At 51.1% G+C, this 19,518-nt stretch overlaps 1 protein-coding gene across 1 annotated transcript in view; it reads right to left on the bottom strand.

Moving 5' to 3' along the window:
* COL18A1 (collagen type XVIII alpha 1 chain) overlaps positions 1–19,518 on the bottom strand; it is a 112,601-nt gene that overhangs the window by 59,995 nt on the left and 33,088 nt on the right. The window contains exon 3 of the mRNA XM_075069885.1: positions 569–652. Coding sequence (XP_074925986.1) covers positions 569–652 — 84 coding nt within the window. The remainder of the gene's footprint in view (positions 1–568; positions 653–19,518) is intronic.

Below are 19,518 nucleotides of genomic sequence, written 5' to 3' on the forward strand. Positions count from 1 at the left end.
GGAGAAGACCCGCCAATTAGCAATGGCAGGAGGCGATATCACCACCTGGGGTCTCGTCTTCCATGAAATTCCTGGACAAACCCCCAGCCAGCAAGCACTGGGATAGGGCAGATCTCCTTTGCTACCATCTGACCTGTTAGGGGAATGGGGGATGATAAAGCGAGAAGGGTGAGTGCCCATGGGAGTTCCTGTCTGGGCGTGAGGACACTGCACTGCCCACTCTCCCCACCCACCTTGGGCACTGCTATTTCACAACAGCGGTTGTATTTGGTATGGCAGGAGCCAGGGGCAGGTGCAGGGGAGAGAGACTTCACACATCAAAGAGCAGACCCAAACCACACAATATAATCTATATATTTTTAAAGCTCATGATTTTTAGTCCAATCTCATGATTTGTTGAGGTCAGGCTCATGATTTTTGGACATTTGGGGTGCATGATCCTGTGTGGTAAATTGCATATTAACTTCCAGCAAGCGATCTGCTAACAGCTAGAACCAAGGTAAGTTCTACACGCCTCTGTGTAAGCAAACCACAGCTACAATACTGAGCCATGGCAGACAGCACTCACCACGTCAGTATCCTCGTCCTGCTCCTCACACTGGAGATCAGCTGCCTGGTGATCACCTGTCACTTTCAGGTCTGCAATCATCCCCTGGAAAACACGTACCAGCAATCACCACCAGCAAACAATGCAATACATCATGGGTAGCTTGCGAGAGAGAGTGTTATCAGAGCCCGATGCCACTTGACAGTGGCCATCCGCCTGTTAGCTGACTGGCTGGTGGGAACGGTTCACAGTGTGAATTGCAGGCCGAGACAACCAAAGGCAGCCCCATTTTCAATTGGCCGGGGATCAAGTCCAAGGAATCTTATTGCGATTCTCCTGCAGTGATGCATTCCCAGTGAAACAGAGCCTGTGCTTAATCATAGTGGCTTGCTGATTTCTTAAACCAGACCCAACACAGCCACTGCACCCACTACAAACTTCTCGGTTTATTCGAGTTGTTTCTCAGGAGTTCTGTGGTGTGAATTCCAAACACTTCTCACTAACACTCAGAGTCAAAGCTTTGGGGGAAGGATGGAATGAGCCCATCCTCTCCAACCAGCAAATAGTTGCCTCCTCCTCTCTGCACTGTGTGGGCCACAGCGAAATCAGCTCTTCATTCTCATTGGCACTATTGGTCAAGCTCTACTCCAGGGGTCAGCAACCTTTCAGAAGTGGTGTGCCAAAACTTCATTTATTCACTCTAATTGAAGGTTTCATGTGCCAGTGATACATTTTAATGGTTTTAAAAGGTCTCTTTCTGTAAGTCTATAATATAGAACTAAACTATTGTTGTATGTAAAGTAAATAAGGTTTTTAAAATGTTTAAGAAGCTTCATTTAAAATTAAATTAAAATGCAGAGTCCTCTGGACCGGTGGCCAGGACCCAGGCAGTGCGAGTGCCACTGAAAATCAGTTTGCGTGCCGCCTTCGGCATGCGTGCCATAGGTTGCCTACCCCTGCTCTGCTCACACAATGTGCAGTGAGGTGGCTGGCTCTTGAACTGTATTCTCCCTAATTTAAGAAGTCAGCCAATTGCTGTGATGAAGCACAATTAGCTTGGGAAGATACGAAGCCTGATTGCCCACAAATCCAATTTGCCACAGTCAATGTTACGGAACTGGCAAGCAGTTAAAGGATTTATTCACCTTGCTTGAAATGTTTCCTCACGGCTGTGACCCATCTCACCACAACAGATTTTGAATTTTAACCTCCAAAACCATATTAACCTCCAAAAAAGAAATGGCAGAGTCCCGTCGATTTTCTGAGGGGTTTAGTGCTATTCAAATGCAACTTTTAAGGGCTTGCCTCATATCCACAAAAACCGGACATGGGAATCATACCAGTTTTAGGGCCATGGTATACTCAGCTTCCAAACTTTAAATGAACTCCTGACAGGTCTCTCACGTGTAGGCCATGAAGAGAGGCTGGAGCAGGGTCATACAGGCTGCAGTTATCCCGTGGCACAAGCAGGGAGAAAGACCAGGCCCATGGAGAAAGACGGCCTTTTTCATTCCTCATACAAAAAACTCTTCACTGTGAAATGTAATCGCCCAAATTGACAATAACTGCTCTGTGATTGGGAGTGCTTTTTGCCATCACGTGTTACAGTGGAATGTGACGAGATACAGTGAATTAGTTACACAACAAAGAACAATGGATTTGGTCAATTCCGATTTGTTCGATTTTTCTGGTGAAATAAAAGCAGATAAAACTGGGAACCTCATTTTTTGTCATAAACTGAACTCTCAATTATGTCAGGTTTCACACATTGAACAGAAGTAACAGGACAAGAAATGCCAGTGGTTTTCCCTCCCTGCACCAAACTCTCAACTGTGCTAAAGAGATGACACCATTTCCACTGGCCAACCCGCTCCAGTTGCTAACTAGGTGTCTGACAAGTGTGGCATGCCAGAGATCAAAATTACAAGGGAGAAAACACGTCTGAAATGTTTCCTAAGAACTATTAATGACAATGCATGAGATAATTAAAGTCAGGGCAGGAGCTGCTACCATAGGTCTGGGATGTGGACAGAGAAGATCTTGTACTCTTCTCTGCTAAGGCCCAATGCACCGGGGGGCAGAGAGCCAGCACTGTGACTGTGCATCACATCAGTGCCACTCCAACTTGATTTGAGGGCTGGCAGGCACGTGAACCTCGGGCCAGTCCTCAGCCCAGGGGGGAATTGCCACCCTTGGGAAGAGGACATCACGAGCTGCATATCTGAAGCTGGCAGCTGACTGTGGTGTTTGCGTGCTGCCAATGTTCACGTGTGCATCCCCCACACAGCCCTGTCCCTTGCTGATTTCCATAGCCCACGTGCTCGGAAAGAATGGAGTGCAAGCTCTTCCCCAACTGCTAAGGAATCCAAGGCTCCTAATGCTTCTCCGGGGCCATGTGGTGGGTTGGGGCTCTTCCCTGGACCTGCAAAGGCAAACCAATGCAAACTAGAGCAGAGCAGTCATACCCAGCTGCACTCTGGGCAAGCCAGAGCTGGGGGTGAGTATAAAAGGGCTCTGTAGAAACAGCTCCTCTGCATCCACGGATCAGCTTGCCATAGGGCACCTCTCTGAGGGAGGGTGCCTGCTCCAATGCAGCTCTACCACAGGGCCAAGGGTGGCACCGCAGCCTGCTTCATGCGTGAACGCCGCAAGCTGACTTCCCCCATCACAGCCAGCCCTGCTGGCAGCAGCGGGCGATGTGGGTTCTGGCTGTGCCTGCCCTTTCGCAGCCATTACATGAGGGGATCAAAGGCGGGCACAGCTTGGCCAGTACTCTAATGCAGAATGTCTGCCTACGCATCACACCCTCAGCCCCTCCCTCCTGCACACTCACTGCTCACACACACTGCCTCCCCCTCCCATCCACACACCAACACCCTCAGACGTGCACTCCCTGTACACACTGCCTCCCTCCCATCCACACACCAACCCCCTCAGCCGTGCACCCCCTGTACACACTGCCTCCCTCCCATCCACACACCAACCCCCTCGGACGTGCACCCCCTGTACACACTGCCTCCATCCCATCCACACACCAACCCCCTCAGACGTGCACCTACTGTACATACTGCCTCCCTCCCATCCACACACCAACACCCTCAGATGTGCACCCGCTATACATACTGCCTCCCCCTCCCATCCACACTCCAACCCCCTCGGAGGTGCACCCCCTATACACACTGCCTCCCCCTCCCATCTACACACTAACCCCTCAGACGTGCACCTCCCCTATACACGCTGCCTTGCCCTCCCATCCACACACCAACCCCCTCAGACGTGCACCTCCCCTATACACGCTGCCTCCATCCCATCCACACACCAATCCCCTCAGACGTGCACCCCCTATACACACTGCCTCCCCCTCCCATCCACACTCCAACCCCCTCGGACGTGCACCCCTGTACACACTGCCTCCCTCTCACATCCACACTCCAACCCCTTCAGATGTGCACCCCCTGTACACACTGCCTCCCCCTCCCATCCACACACCAATCCCCTCAGACGTGCACCCGCTATACACACTGCCTTGCCCTCCCATCCACACACCAACCCCCTCAGACGTGCACCTCCCCTATACACGCTGCCTCCATCCCATCCACACACCAACCCCCTCAGACGTGCACCCCCTATACACACTGCCTCCCCCTCCCATCCACACTCCAACCCTCTTGGACGTGCACCCCCTGTACACACCGCCTTCCATACCCCCCGCCCCCCGCCTCCTATGTGCAAGCACCTTCCAACCCAGAGCAACTACAGCAGTTGCTGGCATGGAGAGGAGTGCTTGGGGAATAGCTCCATGGCAAGGCAGCAGCTGGAGGCAGGATGGACAGTACTGGGTGCCTAACTGGCTCTCCAGCATACGCGGGGGCAGCGTGGGGCATGGGCGGGAGAAGGGCAGTCTGGGAGAGGCCCAGGCAGGAGAGGGAAGGCTGTGCTCAGGCGCTGGGGACGGTCGGCGACAGGCCAGGGCCCCTGATGGGGAAGGTGCATCACAAAGCCTGGCAAGGCACAGATCCTACAGTGCCAGCTGGGACTCAGCTCCATGTGGGGGATGCAGGGCTCTGCTAGCTGAGACACTGAGGGAGAGAATTGGGAAGGAAGGACACCCCAGGCGTCCCCTTCCCCCCCACACGCAGGCACAGCCAGGAAGTGCTGGCAAAGCTCCCATCCTGTTCTGAATAAGGCCCCCTTGTAGGGCTCTGATGCAAACTGCTTTCACTTCCCTGCACCCGTATGGAGTGGGCAAACCCATCTGGGGCAGAAAGTTATTTGGGGCCCAGTGGCCATGGCTGGAAAAAGGGACCAGCTGGGGCCCTAAATCCTTATTTAGACCCCTCCGGATGGCGTGAGGAGCCAGACTTCAGTTTTGACCTTGTTTTTCAATCACTTCTATGCCCAGTGCCTACTCGGGGGACATGGAAACAGACTGGGACTGACCCACTTCGATTTCTTCCTCCTCAGAGCTGGAAAAAGGCTTCCTCAGTCCTGTCTCTCTAAACAAACAGCTACATCCTAGTGCAGGTTTGATACTGGCCTCCGTTTGTGTTCAATATAACCCACACTTCCTTCCCACTTAGTTAGTTTTAACAACTAGTGTATACAGGCAAAGCCCAGATTTCTACAACTCAGGACAACAAACTCTGCTCCAAAAAGCCACTCCTGGATGATCACCCGGCACCAGACCCCAGCTGCAGAGAGTTCAGCAATCGAACTCCTAGCCATAAAGCTGAATGACATCACTGCACAATAGCTTGGAACTCTCTGGTCTCCACTAGGAGGAGACACTGACAAATGATCCACAACCGAGAAGTCACTGAATACCTGCTATACAGGATTCATTAATATTTGCCTGATGATTGATCTCCATTAGGTAACATTCGTTCTCCTTTGGTCACTCTGGAAGTCGTCTATCTCCATTCAGGAAAGGCCGTAAGTATCTTCAGAATGAACTATGCAGAGCTGGCTGAATTAACAAACAGTCACCCAGAACAGTAGTGTAAAATGTTGTCAACTCATTTATTAAATGTCTATCCAAAGAGCTCCATTGCAGGGCACAACCACAGTACTCTACCAGGTGTGTATTTCTGGATGGAAGTGCTCTGAATTCACAGATGAAGAGAATGGAAGATGCTCTGACTGTGGTAATGAACATTACTAACTGGTGTGTAAGAGAGCTGCAACGACAGCAGAGAGCTCTTTACATAGGCTGTTCTCATGCCCCACGCTGTACGTGTGTGTTTTACACACACTTGTGTGCACACACTCGCTTAGGGAATACACGTTTCAGTAATGCCATCTGAAGTCGTGATCCTGACACACCAAAGTCACTGGGACAACTCCAGCTCACCCAGACTGGGTGCAGAAGCGAGCCCTTCATTTGCACAAAAGGGCCATTTGAAAGGAACTGACTAGAAGCCACTCTGCCTGTTTGCTGCTAAGGCCCCAGCTGGGCCCTCGTTCTCCCTCGGAGGGGAGCCTTGCAGCTGTGATGTCAGTGGTGCTCCCCCACAATGCAGGGACTGAGCTGCAGGTAAAGAGGGGAAGGGCCTTGGGATGGGACCTGCTGAGGAAGGTGAGGGGTGCTAAGGGCAGGGGCAGGGAGGACTAAAAGAGATGTATTTGCTTTCAATGAGCCTTCTTGCCACCACCCGCACTGCTCCACCCCACAGTGGGGAACTGCCCTGCTGCCATGGTACCCCATATGCCACACACCCCCCACAGTGACACCCTGCCTGCCATGACACCCCAACATGCCCCATCCTGCCTGCAGTGACACCCTTCCCGCCATGACACCCCACCATGCCCCGCCCACTGTGACACCCTGCCTGCCATGACACCCCACCATGCCCCATCCTGCCTGCAGTGACGCCCTGCCTGCCATGACACCCCACCCGCCATGACATCCCACCATGTCTCACCCTGCCCACGTGACGCCCTGCCCGCCATGACACCCCACCTGCCATGACACCCCACCATGTCTTGCCCTGCCCACGTGACTCCCTGCCTGCCATGACACCCCATGCCCCGCCCGCAGTGACGCCCTGCCCGCCATGACACCCCACCTGCCATGACACCCCACCATGTCTCACCCTGCCCACGTGACGCCCTGCCCGCCATGACACCCCACCTGCCATGACACCCCACCATGTCTCGCCCTGACCACGTGACTCCCTGCCCGCCATGACACCCACCATGTCCCACCCCGCCCGCAGTGATGCCCCACAATGTTCCACCGTGGCTGCCAGCAGTGACACCCCACCCCTGGCAGACACACCACATCCTGCACCTGCAGTGACCCCATGCCCTGCCACGCACCCACAGTGACACCACACTTGCTAGATATCTCTTGAAATTGAAAGAGTTTATTTGTAACCCCTAAAACGGGTACTTGTGAAAACAAGCAACCTCAGACCAATCTCCTAGAACTGGAAGGGACCTTGAAAGGTCATCGAGTCCAGCCCCCTGCCTTCACTAGCAGGACCCAGTACTGATTTTTGCCCCAGATCCCTCAGTGCCCCCCTCAAGGATTGAACTCACAATCCTGGGTTTAGCAGGCCAGTGCTAATCCACTGAGCTATCCCTCCCCCCACCATTCTGCAGCCTCCTCCTTCTCAGCTGGGTGCCATCTCTCCTTGGGCCAGAGTCTGCTCTTAGTGACTGGCAAAAATCCAGGCAAATTTCACTGGGGGAAGTGAAAGCAGGCCCCACTCCTCAACCCTTCCCCTGCTGCTGGCAGGGTCTGACACCAGGGATTGTGGTGGAGTGTGATATGCAAATACTAAATGAAATCATAAAACAATCACACCAATACAGAAATCAGAATTAAGTCAGCCTTTCGGCAGTGCGTGTCAGAGATCAATGTGCAGAACTCCTCCGGTGGAAATGCCCCCTCCCCACAGAGTATCGCCCCCTTTTTTCTCTCCTAATCCTCACCATAATGCACTCGCATGGCAGGCGCACAGTGTTCCTGCTGAGGTTTGACATCCACATAAGATGGGCAGACAGTGGGGAGCTGTGGCTCCCTGGGAGAGCTGGGGGGTCCATTTCTGTGTCTTGGGCCTGAGACCAAAGGTAAAAATGTGGCTGCTTAGACTGCCAGAGCAGGAAGTGAGAACTAGCTCCCAGACCCTAGAGATAGCCTGCAGTACCAGTGCAAACGGCAGCGGAAGAGCTGAACGCCCATGCCCCACTGCCATAGGCAGTGACCAACTGGTCAGAGCACTTCCCGCTTGCCTTGGTGACACACAAACCAAGCAGAGCTCAAAGGAAAACGGAAACATTTGATGCAATATTGGGGGAGATCACCATGGCCCCACTGACGACAATTTACAACAGCTAAGAATCTGCCCCATTGGGCCCAGAGCTCCTCTGTCTTGCTAGATGCTGCCCTGGGCCTTCCTTGGCCTGTCTAGCCTATATGTACACAACTGGTGGAATTCAACTTCTGGATTAACACAGCGCGCCTGTGCTCGGATTCTCTGCTCTCCCTACAGGCCACCCCTATCCGTGCACAAATTCGCATTCTGAGATTCCATGGCCAGAAGGTACCATTGTGATCATCTAGTCTGACCTCCTGTACAGCACAGGCCAGAGAGCCGCCCCACAATCATTCCTAGAGCAGACTGAAAAGTGCCAGTGCTGGAGAAACCACCACGACCCTTGGGAAATTGTTCCCATGTTTAATTACTGTCACTCTTATACATTTACACCTGATTTCCAGCCTGAACTTGTCGGGCTTCAACTTCCAGCCACTGACTCATGCTGTACATTTCTCTGTCAGATGGAAGAGCCAATTATCAAATATTTGTTCCCCATGTAGGTGCTTATAGACTGGAATCAAATCACCCCATAACCTTCTCTTTGCTATGCTAAATCGACTGAGCTCCATGAGTCTATCACTATAAGGTCTGTTTTCAGTGAGCGCCAAGATGGGGCTCCGGCTCCTTACACAGACTTGAGACCAGACTTTTGCTCATGTTCATGTCTGGCACTGAAATCCCCCAGCCCCTGTGAATGCGTTGTGAAGCATGATGATGCACTGCCTCATTGTAAAACTCACAGCCAGGCTGGCATTTCCTCAGCCAGGCTGCCAAGCTTTTCATCCTGAAAGGACACATAGGAGCATAAACCCCTCCCTCACTAGCTTCCAGAACAACTCTGACTCCACTCTGAAGCACAGGCACCTATCTAGGAGGCTCTTTCTGTGGTCGGTTTGAGAACCTGTCTCACCTGGCTCTATGCTGTCTGGCTGCCTCCAGGCAAGGAAGAGGAAACTCACAACAATTCTCATATCTCTATAGCACTCTGCACTAGCAGTCCCATTGCCCTGCCCCAGTCAGTCACTGAGGACAGAATCGGAGTCCGCGAGGCAGCATGCATGCACCCCCTCTCCATTAGGGACATGTGTGCCATTGAATGCCATGGTTTCAATTCTTCGGCCCACTCATTACTCTTGCATAATCCTCAAAGAGTCCTAGGAATTAACATTGGCCCCAACTTTTACATACTGGAGTCATTTTAATTGGGAGTGCAACATACCTTCTGTGTGTGTCTATGACAAGCATCATTATGGGCCACCGTCCAAGATGATACCAGTTTGCAGACGATACCAAACTGGGAGGATTGCAACTGCTTTGGAGGACAGGGTCAAAATGCAAAATGATCTGGACAAATTGGAGAAATGAGTCTGAGGTAAACCGGATGAAGTTCAATAAAGACAAATGCAAAGTGCTCCACTTAGGAAGGAACAATCAGTTTCACACATACAGAATGGGAAGAGACTGTCTAGGAAGGAGTATGGCAGAAAGAGATCTAGGGGTCATAGTGGACCACAAGCTAAATATGAGTCAACAGTGTGATACTGTTGCAAAAAAAGCAAACGTGATTCTGGGATGCATTTGAACAGGTGTGTTGTAAACAAGACACGAGAAGTCATTCTTCTGCTCTACTCTGCGCTGGTTAGGCCTCAACTGGAGTATTGTGTCCAGTTCTGGGCACCGCATTTCAAGAAAGATGTGGAGAAATTGGAGAGGGTCCAGAGAAGAGCAACAAGAATGATTAAAGGTCTTGAGAACATGACCTATGAAGGAAGGCTGAAAGAATTGGGTTTATTTAGTTTGGAAAAGAGAAGACTGAGAGGGGACATGATAGCAGTTTTCAGGTATCTAAAAGGGTGTCATCAGGAGGAGGGAGAAAACTTGTTCACCTTAGCCTCTAATGATAGAACAAGAAGCAATGGGCTTAAACTGCAGCAAGGGAGATTTAGGTTGGACATTAGGAAAAAGTTCCTAACTGTCAGGCTGGTTAAACACTGGAATAAATTGCCTAGGGAGGTTGTGGAATCTCCATCTCTGGAGATATTTAAAAGTAGGTTAGATAAATGTCTATCAGGAATGGTCCTGCCACTCTGGAGATATTTAAAAGTAGGTTAGATAAATGTCCATCAGGGATGGTCTAGACAGTATTTGGTCCTGCCAAGAGGGCAGGGGACTGGACTCAATGCTCTCTCGAGGTCCCTTTCAGTCCTAGAGTCTATGAATCTATGAATAAGACTAACCCTGGGACTTCCAGCCAGACAAGCAGGAGCCTCTGCAGCATGATGGCTGTAGCTGACTCAGACATGCTTTGTAGGCCAGCCGCTAGAAGGGGACACCACACATACCCCAGCATACTCCTCGCACTTGGGGGCTGGATTCGAATCACTTGCTCATGACCGGACCCTAAGAGACAATGGTGTTTCCAATTCATTCTGCTGCTTTATGTCTTGTGAGCGGGTCAGTTTCTTGACATGGCTACGCAAACCTCTGTGCCTCAAGAGAATTACTCAGAACCACGGCTCCTGGATGGGGTTACCAGCCACAGAGAGCAGGAGGGCCAAAGGTTCGCTACAAATGCATTTGGCTTAAGAGGATCCCAAATGGCTTTTGCTTGTGTGACTGCAGTTTGGTTTTCTAGCCGATGTTGGGGGAAAAGCAATCTCCAGTGACTGAGGATAGCAATCCAGCGCCTCTGTAAGGCTCCACACTGACATCTTTTGAGTGTGAGAGACGGGCTGTGGACTGAGTCACTGCCTCCTGGTGCTTGGGGGGAACATCTATGGGGCAGGACATGGGGGCAGGAAGATGGCAGTGGAAGAAAAATCTGTTTGGTAGGAGATCTGTGGTTGCTTGAGGAAGATGGAAATGTAGACCCCATGAAAACCAGCCAAGCCTATTCCAATTCAACAGCATTGGTCCAATGTGTCAGTGTGTTCTAGGACTTATATTGAGCAGGGCAGCTAACGCTCTAACAGGACCAATCCAGGTTCCCCTGGCCACTCCTGTTGTCAGCTCTAGAGTCTGCCAGGTTTTGTGCTCTGGGCTGGCAGTAGCTTCTTCCCACTTCACATAGAGAGTGCCTGGGGGACAGGTGCTGGCAGCTGGATGGCTGCACAAACCCATGGGTAGGCTGGGGATCCCCTGTGGGCAAGGTAGCTGGTTTCTGGGACATACCAGAGACCCTGCTTTGGGGCCAGTATATGGCAATTTTGAATTCAGAGAGGCCCCAGAGAGTTAAAAGATTCACTTGTCTAGCTGTACTGCAAGCCTTATGTCCATTAATTACACGCAGGCAGTGCTAGCAGAACCCAGCCCAGGCGATATCCAGGTGTCGGAGAGAGGTGGAATTGAGTCGTTTACGCTTTTGTGGAGGGTTATTCTGAATGAATTCTCCTTGCACTCCACTTGTGTACACAATCCCTGAGCAGGAGGCAGCGTTGGCCAAGACTCTCACACAGGGAAGAGCACCTCATGCTGACGCGTTCACGGATAAACGCCCCTTGACCCAAGCTCAATAGCACATGATTCATCATCATTATCTAAACCCTAACCAAAGATCTGGCACAAGGAGACACTGACTGAACAGTGTGAAAGACTTTCTGCTAGCAAGCATTAGTCCAGCTTTCGTGTGCTCCCCAAGTGCTCAGGTACAGCACTCTGCCGGCTTTTTTGTCTCCTCATTATCATCTCAAATCACAGTCAGGAACATGAATAAAATGTGATTACGTAGAAACCTTCCCCCTGCTGGAACCCAATCTCACATGCTCAAACAGCATTCCTGAAACCCTACGAAGAGCTGTGCTACAGCCTGAATGATTTGGCGCTGGGACATGTCAAACCAGCTGTCCTGACATGCACCATTCAAACCACACCAAAGTAAACACAGCTTTGAAGATACTGATGCTGGCTGGTGTTCACAGATACATACAATTGTAGATTCCAGGGCCAGAGGGACCCTTGTGATCATCTAGTCTGACCGCCTGTACAACACAAGCCAGATAGCTTCCTCAAAATAGTACCTACAGCAGATCTTTTAGGAAAACATCCAATCTTGGTTTAAAAATGGTCAGTGATGGAGAATCCACCATGACCCTTGGTCATGCTGTTCCAGTGGTTAATTACCCTCACTGTTAAAAGTGTACCTTATTTCCAGTCTGAATTTAGCTAGCTTCAACTTCTAGCCATTATATCTTATACTTCCCACTGCTAGATGGAAGAGCCCATTATGAAATATCTGTTCCCCATGCGGGTACTTACAGACCGTGAACAAGTCACCTAAACTAAAGAGATTGAGCTCCATGAGTCTATCACTATAAGGCAGTTTTCCTAATCCTTTAACCATACTCCTGGCTCTTCTTTGAACCTCTCCAATTTACCAACATCCTTCTTGAATTGTGGGCACCAGCACTGGATACAGGATTCCAGCAGTAGCTGCACCAGTGCCAAATACCGAGATAAAATAACCTCTCTCCTCCTACTCGAGATTGCCCCGTTTATGCATCCAAGGTTCACATTAGCTCTTTTGCTCACAGCATCCCACTGGGACCTCATGTTCAGCTGATTATCCACCACAACCTCCAAATCTTTTTCAAAGTTACTGCATCCCAGGATAGAGTCCCCCATCCAGTAAGTATGGCCTATGCTCACATTTACATTGAGCCAGAGTAAAATGCACATTGTTTACTTGAGCCCAGTTTACCAAGCAATTCAGATTGCTCTGAACCAGCAACTTGTCCTCTTCACTATTCACCGGTCCCTCAATTTTTGGGTCATCAGTGTGTTTGACACCTTCTGCTCCAGCAACACAGCCCAGTCACATGCCTCCACCTCCCCCCCTCCCCATGGGCTGTATCTTTTCCAAGCTCTTTCGGGGAAATGTCCCACTGGTGCAGCACCACCACCAGCAGGATGGCAGTAGCACTGATAAAGGTGGTGCCAGTCATTTCAATTTTGAGGACATGTTGACAATTCTAGTTTGCACTGGTGGTTCTTTGTGTGACTATATAGACCAGTTCGGGAAGAACACCACAGCCGTCTGTCTAGTTGTCTTGATTGAGTTGACCGCTGTTTCTGTGCCTGGTGCGGTGCTTCCAACTGCTCCATGTGATTCTTCTCAAAGTTCCAGCCACACCCACCTAGGGTCCCGATGTGATCACTCGGTGGTTCCTCACAGGGTGAGTCAAATGTTTGCTTCGCTCGGGAGCATGATTCTGAAACTTGATCTAGTTTTTGCCTGAATTAAATTCAGTTGAGTAAAACTATTTTCCATTTTTTAAACTAAATTGTAATTAATGTGTTTCAACGTCATGAATGCCCACTTAGCTGCCACACAGACAAGGGCTACAAATCAACAGAACAGAAATCCACATCCTTACTCAGATTCAATGGGAAGCAAATAAACAAGATAGTTACCTGTTCCGTAACTGGTGTTCTTTGAGATGTGTTGCTCATGTCTACTCCACATCCCACCCTCCTTCCCCTCTGTCGGAGTTGGGGAGGGATGCGATCTCAGATGCCGGACAGGAGGAGCCATGACGCCCTGAGCACTGAGACTGCAGAAGCCATCAAGCGAGCTGCTGTATCCACCACGTCTGCCGCTGCCTGCAGGGCTGCTTTGGCTGCCATTGTCCCCTTGTCCACCAATATCTTCAAGTCCTTCCTATCCCGGTCTGGGAAGAGTGGCTCGAATTTCGGCAGGGACTCCCATAAATTAAAATCATATCGGCTCAGTAAGACCTGATGGTTGGCCACCCTGAGCTGGAAACTCAAAGAGGACTAAAGTTTTCTACCAAAAGAGTCTAGTCTCCTGGTGCCTTTATTCTTGGAGGTGGGCATGGGTTGGCCTTGCTGCTTTCGCTGGTTCACCGATTCCACCACCAGAGAGTTAGGTGCCGGGTGAGAGTAGAGGTATTCATGGTTCTTTGCCGGTACAAAATATTTCCTCTCAGCCTTCTTGGAAATCGAGGTCAGAGAGGCAGGAGTTAACCACAGGGGATTGGAGACGTTGGCCACTCCTTAGTGAAGGGGTAAAGCCACACGGCCCAGCACCAAGGAGGACAGTACATTAAAGAGGGAATCAGACGGGTCCTCCATCTCTTTGGCCTGCAGCTGGAGGCTTGACGCCACCCACTTTAGCAGGTCTTGATGCGCCCTGAAGTCCTCCTGTGGAGCAGAGGGCGGCAGTGCAGTGATGGTAGCATCTGGAGCAGGAGAGGAGGCCAGCACGGGGCTGTGGGCCACAGCCGGTGCCAGGGGATCAACCCCCAGGTTGGAGCCCAGGCGCGGAGCTGACGACTCGTGATCTGTCGATTTGTCCCTTGGCCTAGATAGCGAGGCCGATGGGGCCTCGGACGTCCCGGCCACTGAGCAGGTTCCCACCTGAGTGGGCATCAGCGGCCATGGTGCCCATTGACACCATTGTCCCTGCCATGCTGGGTCCATGCTGTGGGCTAGATGGCACTATCTGGTCTGGCTGATCGGTATGGCCCAGTGACGGGAGGCTGGATGCCGAGGCCGAGGTAACCACCAACCAAATGGTACCATAGAAGCAGTGGGAGCGATGGTGCTCATGATGCCGTCTTCCACGGGACCAGGACCTCGAAGTTGAGGGCTGGTACCCCCTGGAAGTTCTGTTCCGAGATTAGTTTTGGCACCTGGAGCTGCGGTGCCATGGTGCTGGTGACGTACGGCAGAAGCCCTATGCGTGACATCTGACAGAACGGGAGTATCGACACCAGTTGCGCCGAGACCGGCTACGATAGGCATCAAAAGCGCTCCTTTTCACGATGCAGCTATCTCGGTGCCTGCGCCTGCTGCTGCTTGGTGTGGAGGGACCCCGAGACTCCTGCCCGGACGGCACTGAACCTGGTAACACTGGCTGGTGGCGAGGGTGGTGGACGCAAGCTGCAAGTGGACCTGTCGCTGCATGCTGAACGAGGTACAGAGCGGTCTTCAGAGTGAGAGCTGCACCGTACCAGGGAGGCCTGTCGAGCACCTAGCGGAAGTTTGACTCAGAACCGGGGCCTCCACTGGTGGTGCCCCAGGCATCAGCAAGCTGAAACGTCTTGAGTGGCCTGTATAGCCTCCGGTGTCGATGGGATCCGGACCGCAGGAGAGGTGTGTATCAACACTGCTGGGCTTCTCCACTCAGCACGAGTGGGAGGCTGAGCCCGGAGGGAACTGAGGGCTGCCCAATGTGGGACCAGCCTCTCCCCCTTCCGTCTCTCGGCACCGCTGCGAAGTCGAGATCTTCCTTTGCTTCTTGGAAGGGGAGCAGTGCCGCCTGGGGGAGGGGGCTTCGCTGCACACCAACAATGCAGTGCCTGGCGCCGAGTTCGCTCGGTGTACCAGAGTTGGAGCCAGTGCCGATTCCATAACAAGAGTGCGAAGCCTGATGTTCCTCTCCTTCTTAGTTTGTGGCTTAAAAGACCTGCAGATCTTGCAGCGTTCACTTACGTGAGTTTCGCCCAAGCAGCAGAGACACTCAGCATGCGGATCACTCCTTGGCATGGAATGGCGACAGGAGTCACACAACTTGAAGGCTGGGGCATGGGGCATGTCCCGGGCCCACTCTAACAACTGAAAACTACTTTCTACAAGCTACTAATAACTAGCTAAAGGTACTGTTAAGATCAACAAGAAAGGCTGCAGCGAAGCTGGAGCAAGAAGTTCCAATGCACCTTCGCTGGCAGCAAGAAGGACCTGAGGGTGGGGGGAGCACGCAGCTCCCCTTATAGTGTGCTACAGAGGTGCCACTCCAGGGGTCACAGTGTCGCTCCCCTCACGGGTACTGCTAAGGGAAAAATTTCTGGCACCAGTGCACGTGGTGCACACACACACACACACTCCTGCTGTGGAATATACATGAGCAAGCACTCGAAGAAGAACTTCAACTCTCCCCCAGCTCCCTGGGGGCAGTAAACCCACTGGAGATACTACATATTTTGTGCCTAGTTCACTGGCACCAACCCCAGAGGGCCAGACAGCCGAAGGAGAAATGCCGCCCAGATTTGATCTCAGTGGGAGGCACAAAGCATACCACAAATACACTGGCGTTATTTAAATTAATTAACTTGAGGATGAAAAGTTAGTTATTTCCACTTCATCTGTCACTCTGGATGAGACACTGGAATAAATATTTGGATTCACTTAAACAGCAGAGGGAAGTCTCGGTAAAAACAAACTTCAACGGAGCCAATACTAATAAAAAAGAAGTAAAGAGCAGCTCTGAGAACCAGTGTGAAGGCACTGCTCTAGAGCGCTTTCCTCACGATAGGGTAGGTAATGATCACACTGCTTTGTGCACTTTAGAAGTTGCTTCAAGGGATGCATCAGCACCATCCTTTCTGGTCAAAGACGGTTACATTTTTTCACTTTTGACTCCAAATCAATAATCTATTACTAAACACTCTGCCTGAAGTCTCTGCTCAGGGCTTCTCCTCTAAACGGCTGCTCATTGGGAGCATTCTGCAAATGAAAGCAGCAGAATTGTATTCCAGGCAACATTTAAACAGAGGCTGTTTAGACAGGCTGGTATCTTTCCCCCGTTTCACTATATCAGAAAGTCTTCTCAGATTGGAGTCCCTGCTAACACAGAGCTACGGGGGAGAAGATACGGCCCCTTAACATTCATAAAACATTAGAACTTACTAACAGTAAGCCCCCGACTATGCTAACTCAGGAATTCATCATTAAATTTCTGGCAGTGCCCATAACACTGGGACACGTCTCTGGCTAAATTCCATGTGAGAAGATAGACCATACTTACGTGATGGGGGACTCTTTCAAAATCATGAGTTCCCAGGAAAAAGATTTGGGGGTCATGCTGGATAATCAGCTGAACATGAGCTCCCAGTGTGATGCTGTGGCTAAAAGAGTTAATGCAAACCTGGGATACATAAACAGGGGACTCTTGGATAGGAGTAGAAAAGTTATTTTACCTCAATATTTGGCACTGGTGCAACTGCTGCTGGAATCCTGTGCCCAGTTCTGGTGCCCACAATTCAAGAAGGATATTGGAAGTGGAGAGGGTCCAGACAAGAGCCATGAGAATGATTGAAGGATTAGAAAATATGCCTTGTAGCGACTGTGCTCTTTGAGTCTGTCTATGTAGCTTAACAAAGAGAAAGCTGAGAGGTGGCTGTAAGTATTTCCATGGGGAACAATATTTAATAACTGGCTCTTCAGTCTAGTAGAGAAAGTTCTAACACACTCCAATGGCTGCAAGTTGAAGCTAGACAAATTCAGACTGGGAAAAAAGTATAATTTTTTGAACAGTGAGTAATTAGCCATTGGAACAACTTACCAAGGGGTATGGAGGATTCCCCATCACTGACAATTTTTAAGTCAACATTGTTTGTTTTCCTAACAGCTCTGCTCTAGTTTGGGGCAGGTCTCTGGCCTGTGTTGTACAGGAGGTCAGATTAGATGAGCACAATGGTCCCTTCTGGACATGGCGTTTACAAAAGGCACACGCACCAGTAGCCACACCAGCGTGCGCATCCTGCCACTGCTGTGTACAACTGCAGAGCTTCCTGCTGTTATCCATGTATGTAACAAAGGCAGGTTATGTCTCCCACTGAGAAGCACTACACAAATTCTTCCACAGTAGGGCACGTCTACACTACAAAATTAAGTCAACTTAAGAACAGCCACTACAGTAATTACTGTGTTTTTTCATGTCCGCACTATCCTCCTTCTCTTGGTGGTGTGCGTCCTCGCCAGGAGCACTTCCACCCACTGAAGTGAAGCACTGACAGCTGGTGTCACTACCCCCCACTCAAGCTGTCAGCCACATGGCAGGGGAGGGGCCACTCCAGCTCTGAACCCTGCGTGAGGTTGCCAGCCAGCAGGTGATATAAATAATGCCATGACTACACCACCCTCCTCTCGCAGAGGTGGAGTTATTAGCTCAGTGTACTGGGCGACTTACATCTGCGGGAACGACACTATAGTGTAGACACCGTGACAAAGTTCCTCCTCTACCTTGGTGGGTCTTGTGCTTATTGGTGGATTTGGTCGCCTCACAGATTCACCCTGTGGGTTGGGAAACAGCTCAGAGATCTTCCCCTCCGGTAGAGGCCACAGTCCAGGTCAATTCCTCCTGTGTTTGTTTTGGGAGGTTTGTGGGGAACCTGGGCCTGCTCTCTACTCCAGGTTCCAGCCCAGGGCCCTGTGGATTGCAGCTGTCTATAGTGCCTCCTGGAACAGCTGCGCAACAGCTACAACTCCCTGGGCTACTTCCCCATGGCCTCCTCCCAACACCTTCTTTGTCCTCATCACCGGACCTTCCTCTTGATGTCTGATAATGCTTGTACTTCTCAGTCCTCCAGCAGTGTGCCTACTCACTCTCAGCTTCTTGCACACCTCTTGCTCCCAGTTCCTCACACGCACTTCCTCTCCATTGGCTCCCTGGCTCTCTCTAGCCTGACTGGAGTGAGCCCTTTTACAGCATCAGAGGGGCCTTAATTAGAGTCAGGTGCTTAACAGCCTCACCTGACTCTTAGCAGGTTCATTGGAGTCAGGTGTTCTCATTAGCCTGGAGCAGCCCCTGCTCTGGTCACTCAGGGAACAGAAAACTGCTTATCCAGTGGCCAGTATATCTCCCTTCTATCACTCTGCTCTGGGTCTATCACAACACGTATAGAGTTAGGTCAAGGTAAGCTGCCTTGTGTTGACCAAACGCTGTTGTGTAGACTAGGTCTTAGATTGGGAACTGTGTCCCAAGCAGCCTACGCTATGGAAATGCTCCCCCCAACTGCATGCTAAGGCCACAAGGGTTCACCAGGCATAGATGAGGAGGCATTTGCCCAGTGTGTTTCCCTATTCCTACTGGTTACCAAGAAGGAATTCTTTTTGCTAGTTATTGAGCAATAAAATAACTAAAGCCCAGTTGTCCGACTGCCCCACTCCCATCTAGTGGGATTTAGCCCTGGATTGTCAGTATCCCTATGGGAGTCAGGCACCTGAGTTACACAGATGGTCAGACCAGATGAGCAGAATGGCCCCTTCTGACCCTAATTCTGTGAGACACACCTTCTGTCGGGGGTGCAGGGAGGAGCTGGCTATACCATGGGGATTTTCTCAGGCCTCTAGGAGGCTCATCCAGAACTCAAATCCCAGGGTGGGTACTAAGGGGGCTTTGAGCCTCCTTTGTCTGTGCTTGATCCTGGGTTGCTCCAAGGACTGGAGAAGCCCTGGGGTGACTTAGATAGACCCGGAGCCCTGTCTGCTTCAGGTATGCAAGCCAGGGGGCTGCAGCCCACCACAGCACGCCCCCTCCACCAGAACTCAGGAGGTTCCTGGAGGGCAGCCTTCCAGCTGCTTCTGCAGTGCTTGCACTGGGGGAATCCTCCTACAGCCAGCTACAGGGGCTTTAGGGCCCCATGACATCTCTCCAGCTCATATGCCTGGTGTACAGGGACCAGAATAGGGGTGAGCATCTCACTCCCTTAGGCTTCCTTTGTTAATCTCATCCTATAGCACTACGCAGCTGGGCCAGCTCCATGAATCTGAACTGGGGCAGGTTTCCTGTGAATGGCATCCCTCCGCATTTTCCACCAGCACTATCAACGCTCACTTCGGCCAGTGGCTAGGAAATATCAGTCAGCAACTCCAGTGATAGATGCTGGGGAGACTTATTGTGTGTTTGTA

This window comes from Chelonoidis abingdonii, chromosome 10 (assembly GCF_003597395.2).
Source record: "Chelonoidis abingdonii isolate Lonesome George chromosome 10, CheloAbing_2.0, whole genome shotgun sequence".
Classification (NCBI taxonomy): domain Eukaryota; kingdom Metazoa; phylum Chordata; order Testudines; family Testudinidae; genus Chelonoidis; species Chelonoidis abingdonii.